Raw genomic sequence first — 8,867 nt, 5'->3', positions numbered from 1 at the left:
TGACAGTAATTGTAATTATTTGATAAATCTTTCAATTAAAAATAGAAAATGTCAAAATTAATGTAAACAATTGGTTTAATGATCACATAATTAAAATTGGCTATTTAAATAAAAAAAAATATTGAAGCGTTGGCTATTTAACAATTCTAACGTTTCACTTGGATTATCTAGTGTAATTTTTCTTTATTAAATTTATTCATATTAATTTATTTGTTTTTCAAATAATGTGCAGGGTACCCTTTTCTAATGTTAGTACATGTGAAAGCTGGTATTTTAATACTTCCATTTAACAAAACATTTTAATTTATGGTTTAAATATATTTCTTTTAAACAGAATATTTAAACCAGAAATAAAAAATTATGTTGAAAAAAAAATCAGAAATTAAGAGTTTACTTGCATTATAAGGACACAGAGTTATACCTTTCCTTGAAAAAGAAAAAAAAAAGTCAAATAATAATAAGAATAAAAACTACTAAGAGCAGCGAATATTTTTCAGGTATACGATCCTGTAAACGGACGGCAAGGACCTCTACGATCAGAACATAAAAAACGACATCACGTAGTAACGTTTTTGTTTTTTCACAGAAACAACATATTATCATGATTTGACATGATCATTAAATCAACCAGTACCGTACGATCATTCTCAAAAAGAAAATAATCAGATTAAAGTACAGGATTTCATTTGCCAAACCAAAAAAAAAAAAAAGCCCTTGTTTAGTGGCTAGACCTTTGCGCGGGTCAAAACGACGGAACGACGCCGTATTGAGCTTCGGACAAGAAAGCCGAGCCGCCGTAGATGTGGTCGACGAACTCGCCGTCGTTGTAGCTCTCAGTCTCTGCGTCGGTCCTCTTCGCGAACCGTCCCTTGATCCTCGGACGCGTCTCGGCGTAAGCCTTCCTCGAAGCGTATCGGATCGTCTTCTCGAACTTCCGGTTCTTCCTCTTCTCTCTGTACCTCAAAACCCTAGCCTCTCTGTCCAACCCGCAGAGCTGCGTCGCCGGCGGCGAGATCGTCGCCGGAGTCGTCGTCATCGTCGAAGACGACGACGCCGGAACAGTCGGGACCGGATCGCCGCCGACTCTCCCGAACGCGAACGAGATCTCCGACACCGAGTTTCTGTCCGGAACCACTCCAACGTCAAGCGAAGAAGACGATACCTGAATGAATGAACACAAATTTGCTTCTATTAACACCGAGTTTAAAATATTTATTATGAAAATAGCTTTTTTTAAGTGTCCCATGAAATAGCAATTATTTATGAAATACTAGACTTGAAAAAGTGTTTGATTATTGCAATTTCACTCACGCTGTGGCTGAGACACTGAGGCGGAGCCGCGGCGTAAGAGAAAGATGATAGCTTTGACCGAGAAAACTCGACGTGGAAGCAATCCTCGGGGTGGTGGATCGCCGGAGGAGATGGGGAATCATGAGCGTGCTTGACTTTGACCGGAACGACGCTGTCGGCGGAGGCCGGGTAGTCGAAGTCGAGGAACGAGTCCATTTCCGAGAAGACGAGGTGGCTCTCGGCGGCGGATTTGATGATCACCGGCTCGTCTGGTTTCGGCGGGAAAGTGTGGGCCCAGGAAAAGTTGACGGCGGCGGAGGGGTGGTCGAAGAAGGGCTGGACGGGGACGCGCTCGTGGCGGCTGGCGAGTGGGTTGGCGGAGTGGATGTCGGAGTCGCACGAAACGCAGAGCGACGCCGCGTCGGCCTTGCAGGTCACGGCGGCCGGAGCCTGCTCGCAGACCTCGCACAGCCACACGCGCTCGTGACGCGACGCCACTCTGTTAGCGCAGTGGATCCGCGCGTCGCACGCCACGCACAGGAACGCCGCGTCCGCTCGGCAGAACAGCGCCGCCGCCGCCGACTGGCACGAGTCGCACGGCTTCCCCATGATTCCCATTTTCTTAATTATTATTATTTTTTTTTGTGTTATTACTTATTAGAGAGAGAGGGAGAGAGAGAGAATTGGGATCTCAATCTTAATTTCCTTTCTTTCTTTCTTCCTATTTTTCTTTCCCTATGTAAGGGAGTCAGAGGGGAAGAAAATCTTGGTGCTGACGAGTGGGAGTCTCACACGTGGAGCGACGAGAGCCACGAGAATGGTTTGGGGACTTCACCCATTTTCCACTTGGGATTGGGAATATAATATATACATATTATTACGAAATATAGGAAGATATATGTTAAAATTTGAAGATAGATTTTGGGGGAGTCTTAGCTGGCAAACGTCGACGCGGGACCACAAAAGGGTATGGGTGAAAATTCAATAAAAAGGCATTGGGAAGGAAAAGAAGAAACAAACAAAGCACAATCTATGCATGATGCACACTGCATCCCCCTAGAAGTCCAACTTTATCGATGGATGACTTTTTTAAGTTATTGTAGAAAAATTAAAATTAGGGGGGTAAAATGTAAAAAAAATGAAAGTAAATTTTTTCAAGTATAAAACTTCAAATATAAATGTGAAAGAGGATGATATATAAATTTTTGAGCTGTAATATGATTTTTTTTTTAACTTTGATATATTTTTACATGTAAATGAATTTAGCGAAGTCCCTTTTTTAGTTTGCAATGTCATATAATTAAATTTTCGTACTATTTATTTTCATCAATTACATTGGAATAAGTGTGTTTTTTTTAGATTTTGATAATAATTGATGCATTTTTTTTTATGTCAAACACCGTAACAAAAACATCTTTGATCAAAGGCGTGTGGAATAATTTGCATCATCATTCATTCTTTTCGGTAAAATATTGTTAAAATTTTTTCTTTAAACAAAAAGATGTATCATTGCGAAATCATACTACTGAGAGAGAGAGAGAGAGAGAGAGAGAGAGAGAGTGTTTCTTTGTTGTATAGGTAAGTATTGTTTATATTATTTTTTTTCTTAAAAAAATATGTGCGTGAATCAATATTATCTTGTTTATTATCGAGAACTTTCGACATTTATTGTAATTGAAATTGACTTTTATGTCGTTAAGAAATTAGGAAAAGTAATTGTTTGTCATCTTTTATTATTTATTATTATAAATAGCAAGACGTGTTATATTAGACAATGGTGATAACATCTAAAGGTACAAACATCAAACATCAAACACATTTGAAAACAAAAAGATCGTGACGCTCCGATTTTTCGGATCGTCCTACTTATCTTATTTTTTAAACTTTAAAAAAAAAATTAAAAAACTTGAAGGAATTTTTTTTTTTTTGTAACACATCGAATCAAGGCGAACCAAAACTTTAAAGATCTTAAAAAGAAACAAAAACATTTAAGAAAAAATATGAAGATTGCATATCGAACATTTCATAAGAATTACTTAACCAAAATTGAAAATACGAATTTAAAACTAAACATTGCGGCAAAAATACTAAAACATAATCTATATTCTAAGTCTCAACCAAATTAGAAAACTCTTTGAAACTTCATAACTTTGAAATAATTGAAAATAAAAACTTCAAAAAATTTATTTCTAAAAGACTTGTAGCGGAAGACGTATTTCTTAATAACGAAAACAAAACTTTAAACTTTATTTCTTAATAACTTGTAGCGGAAGACTTATTTCGTGAATGGAAACCATGACGCAACCCTCTCGCTACCGACACCGCTAGTCGGCCTTGCTCAGTTCCTTGCAAGCTGTTTACCTACAACACAGACGTATATTTTTTTTCGAAGAAATGAGCTTACGCTCAGCGAGAATAATATAAAGCTCACAAAATAAAATGAGTAATGCAATACATGAACCGGTTATTAGTATTTTAAAACTAATTGGTAACTTGATATTTCTTTTCTTGATTTTATTAACTTTTAGCTCGGGGTGGTGCCCATAGGGTAGTCATACATATTTCAATCCACACTTTAGAGACGAAGATATGGGGTTGCAAGGTTTCACACTTTGCTCTATCTAATAAACATATTAGGTCATCGACCAGAGAAATTTCCCAATTTGAGCCTCGGCCCGGGAAACTCCTCATTGGTACCTCTCGAAGCGGTACGACTCCCTTGCTTATTTTTATCTTTTCACTTTGAGAATTGCCTTACATACAGATATGACATGCAAATAAAAACTTTCATGCATATGCTCATACAAAAACATGACTAAGTAATAAAACATGTACATTATCAAATCTACTTTAACTTAACACCACATAGTTTATCAGACATAAGTCACCACTTTAAATTACATCTAATAAATAGCATCAACACATAACTTGCAAATCATAGCTCACTCAAATATCAAACCACAAAAAGAACAAACACGCCATCAGATAGTAAAACGCATACTTAAATATATTAAACTACATATAAGACATGTCATAAATAATATGTTCATCAAATTTATTTTTTAACTAATCTATGTTGCAGTTAGATTATTCTCACATGGATATCGAAGGTTACGATCGTAGATCGTCGAATGAAATGGACGCTCAAAACGACTCGGAACCTAATAGAAATAAAATGCTACCGGGGATCAGCTAAGGAAAGGATTCAAGACATACTTTAGGTTCTGGAAATTTTCCGAACGAGATTCAACGTGAAATTACGAAAATACCATTGGCTATTAGGGTTTCGGGGAAAAACAAAAACTCTGGTAAAACTTTTATAAAAATTCCAGTAACTATAAAACGTGATTTTGAGAACTTTTTGTGAAGGCACCACGCTCAAAAGAAAATCGGAACTATTTATTAATAATAAGACAAGTATAACATCTTACTTTAAAAACTTGTGAAAAACTGGTCTGCGGATCGATCGTAAAATAATAAGAAATTATTAAGTATAACATGAAAATATTTTTCGATTACTTTTTTTAAAAAAGAAGACATGTAAAACTAGCGTTTCCAAAAAGAATCAACAAAAAATAATAATTTTTGAATCAATAGTAAACGTTTTAGTCTGAAAATCGAAAATAGGCCAGACCAGTGAATCAGGTCTGCGCATTGATTTGAAAATAATTGCAAAATATTATGTATTTCATAAAAATATTTTTTCGATTAAGGATTTCGATAGAAGACATTTAAACATAAATTTTTCAAAAAGAATCGATGTAAAATAATGATTTTTGAAACCGTAGTAAGCATTTTAAGAAGCGATTTTTATTGAATCTGAACCAGATAGAAGAAAATGAGAAACGGAAGACAGGGGACTGAGAGAAAGTGTTAAAAAAAAGGATTGGATGTTATATATATGGTTTGATTAAACCTTAAAAACCAAAAACCTAAAACCCCAAACCTAAACATACTTCTACCCTTAAAATATTAATTATTATTTTTATTATATAGAAACATACACTTAGTATTACGTGACCACTAGTGACTACTCTATATAGTATAATATTATATTATATAATATATTATATATACGTACATAATACATCTAATAACTTAACAAATTAATCTTAAGTATATATATAATATATAATCATATAATATATATATATATATATATATAACTAAGTTATAATATATAACTTATATACAATATATATATTATATCCATAATTTGTATTTTAAAGAGTATATTATAATTCAAAAACACACCAAAGCACATATAAAAACTAAAACTTCAAAAACTACCACTTAAATAAATCATTCACTACTACTTTTCTACACAAAAAAAAAAAAAAAAATACTAACGTCACTCGAATACAAATATCTTAGCCTTTTAATTAAGCTTAATATTTAGGATTTCATAATCTCCCATACTTATTAGAATTTTCGTCCCCAAAATTAACAAGAACGGCGAGAAGAACTGTAAGAACTATTACTCGGACATAGTAAGTCCCTCTAGAAAAACCTCGAAATATTGAGTTCTCATGTCTTATTCTCATTCTCAAGATAACATCGAAATCTTTCATCTATAAGACGATGAAATCGATCCCTAGCTTCTGACCACTAATTATTACCGACACTTCTATTATATAGTTCTCTGATAATAAAATATCACCGAAACGTACGTCCAGCTATCACTATTGTTTAAATTCGTAACTTTTCTAACGAAAATAAAGGAGTGTATTGCACGAGAGTCAAACAATTCAAAGACGTCATAATAGACTAAAGAATATGACCTGCTACTGCATTTGAGGTTTTGGCTAGGACATCGCTATTAGTGCAGACGTAAATGTGACCTTGAGGTGGCGGTGGTGTTTGAGTTGCTGGTGGTGCTTCTAGTCGGCCCTGAAAAATTTGTAGCCCTTCAATTTCAGCTTGAAAGAAGTTGAGTCGCCCATTCTGATTGTTCTGCTCAAAGTTCTACTTCGGACATTCTTTGAAGATGTGTCCTGGCTGACCGCACTTGTAACACAGTATACTTCCAATCTTACATTCTCCTGGGTGCATCTTCCCACATATGTTGCACTTCGCAAATGACTCATTTTCTGTCTTGACTTTGTAATTGGCATTACCACTATTTTCAGGATGGCTCGTCTTCTTCCCATTTTCATTCTCGAGATATTGCGCCTTGCCGACTTTGTTATTGAAGGGTGGCTGGTCGGACTTCTTATTGTTCCATATTCCTCTACGTTGAGTCTTCTCTTCTTCCTGTGCCTTGATGTACTGGTCTCGCTCCTCCTTCACTTGAGCCAAATGGTTTTCAGCACGCATTGCACGTTCAAGACAATATGCAACAGTGGATGGTGCATGACTTCCACTATCAATTGCAAGAGCTAGTTCTGGTCGTAACATTCCCATTATCCTTCGAACTCTTTCTGACACGGTCGGAACCAATGTTTAAATTATCGACACCGATATCCATACCGAGGTTCTGATTTTACGGATATATCGAGTATCGACGGATATATCAACGGATATTCTATAACAATTTTAATACCAACTACCGATTATATCGGTGATATATCGATGATATATCGATTACCGACGGATATATCGACAAAAATCTTATAACTAAATATAATTGAAAAACTCAAAATATATATGTCTTCAAATCCTAGTATATTTTAAAAATAAAAAATTATGATAAGTTATATGCATATATATATATATATATATATATATATATATATTCAAAGCTTGATATATATATATATATATATATTTGTATTATAAAATATACATAAAGAAATATTGATAATAAATAATTAAAAGAAAGAAATAAAATATATATATATAAAAAAAGAGAAAGATACAAGTAGCAACTACCGTGTGGAATTTTTGGGTGGCAAAAGAATAGGGAAAAAGAGTACTCTTGCATGACAATCTCATGTTTTGCAAAAGTCTCACATTGCTTAAGTATGAGAAAATATAGATATTGAACCCCTATAAAACTAGAAGAATCAGGTATGGATAATCAAAGCATAGAGGCTCATAAAACGGGCTTCATTGCGTATTGGGCTGGCACCAAAGTTTGTCCCATTAAAAGTTGAAATTTTATTTTAATTAATTTTAATATAATTTCGGACTATATTTTCCGATATTGGACGATATTTTGGATGTTATAGTAGAAATTTTACCGAGACTTCACCGTGAGCGAGATATCGTCGATATATCCCTTATATATCGCGATATTTTAAACATTGGTGGAATCAGGTGATGGCATAATCTTGCCAGCTGGTTGAACTTCCTCACAGCTTCAATCCAGTCATCGTGCCTTGCTTTAACTCCGTAAACTCCTTTTGTTGAGTGTTCATCGCGCTCATGTTGAAGTATTTATTGTTGAACTCCTCGATGAAGTCATCCCAAGACATAGCGCGTGTGTCTCTTCTAACTGCTACTGTCTTCTACCAGTATCGTGCATCCTTCTTCAGAACAAAAGACGTGCATATGACCTTCTCAATTTACGAGATATTCATGAAGTTGAAGATCTTCTTCATCTCTGACATCCACTAAAAGATCAGTCGATCCTTCAAAATCTGGAGCTCTTATACTCCTGAACCTTTCGAAAAGATCATCAACCACAACAACTTGGCCCATTTGAGGTATGCCTTGAGGAGGTGCTGATGGTGCTTGTTGATCCTCTCCTACATTTTCATATACTTGGAGGAGGTGGTTCCTCAACTCTTATGTCTCCGCTTCTTGAGCTTCGATACGTTTCAGCAATGCAGTAACGAGCACCGCAAGATCTGGTTGGGCCGCTGGATGAGGTTCGGGGGCTGGACCGTTGGGATTCTCTGTTGCTCCCTGTTGTGCGGAAAATGGAGCGGCATGATGAGCATCTTGCACTGGGACATCAACGGCAACTCTGCCTCTTCCTCTACTTCGGCCTTGTGGACTACCTCTACCTTGTCGACGAGCAGCTTGAAAGTTTTCCATCTAAGTAAAAAAAAAATACAACTAAGATAAAAAAAAAATTAAAAAAATTACTAATTTACTTGAGTAGGGGGTAGCCGTGCGATCGAATAGCGAATGGGGTCATTGGTTCGTTACTTGAGTAGGGGGTAGCCGTCTTACTTATCTTACTTTTTAAACTTTAGAAAATTCTTTAGAAAACTCGGAGAAATTTTTTTTTTGAAGGCAGCTTTGCTGCAGTGGGGATTGAACCCACGACCTTCACACAGGAGGTGGTGTAGAATTACCACTAGGCTATCCTAGGTACCACGGAGGAAATTTTTTTTTTTAAACACATCAAATCAAGGCGAACCAAAAATTAAAGATCTTAAAAAGAAACAAAAAAATTTAAGAAAAAAAATATGAAGATTGCATATCGAACATTTCATGAGAAGTACTTAACCAAAATTGAAAATACGAATTTAAAACTAAACATAACGGCAAAACTACTAAAACATAATCTATATTCTAAGTCTCAACCAAATTAGAAAAGTCTTTGAAACTTCATAACTTTGAAATAATTGAAAATAAAAACTTTAAAAAATTTATTTCTAAAAGACTAGTAGCGGAATACGTATTTC

General features: G+C 35.3%; 1 protein-coding gene across 1 annotated transcript; it reads right to left on the bottom strand.

The window, feature by feature from the left end:
• Positions 1-431: 431 nt before the first annotated feature.
• On the bottom strand, positions 432-2,118 carry COL5 (CONSTANS-like 5). The gene is made up of 2 exons (XM_089615196.1): positions 1,312-2,118; positions 432-1,162 (listed from the first exon to the last, which is right to left on the bottom strand). Exons 1-2 carry the CDS (start codon positions 1,906-1,908, stop codon positions 743-745), a joined length of 1,017 nt encoding a protein of 338 aa, XP_089471322.1. The 5' UTR covers positions 1,909-2,118; the 3' UTR covers positions 432-742.
• Between the last annotated feature and the right edge of the window lie 6,749 nt (positions 2,119-8,867).

This window comes from Urtica dioica, chromosome 5 (genome assembly GCF_054948205.1).
Source record: "Urtica dioica subsp. dioica isolate 48M chromosome 5, U.dioica_male_clone48M_v1_H2, whole genome shotgun sequence".
Lineage (NCBI taxonomy): Eukaryota > Viridiplantae > Streptophyta > Magnoliopsida > Rosales > Urticaceae > Urtica > Urtica dioica.
The sequence above is the reverse complement of the archived record's forward strand: the minus strand, read 5'-3'. Positions and strand labels throughout refer to the sequence as shown.

What these genes read in the sequence shown, in the direction of transcription:
- COL5 (XM_089615196.1), bottom strand. Translation starts at nt 1,908, where the DNA reads ATGGGAATCATGGGGAAGCCGTGCGACTCGTGCCAGTCGGCGGCGGCG. An exon ending in CTCAGTGTCTCAGCCACAGC is followed by an intron (nt 1,163 to 1,311) that starts GTGAGTGAAATT and finishes TCATTCATTCAG; the next exon opens with GTATCGTCTTCTTCGCTTGA.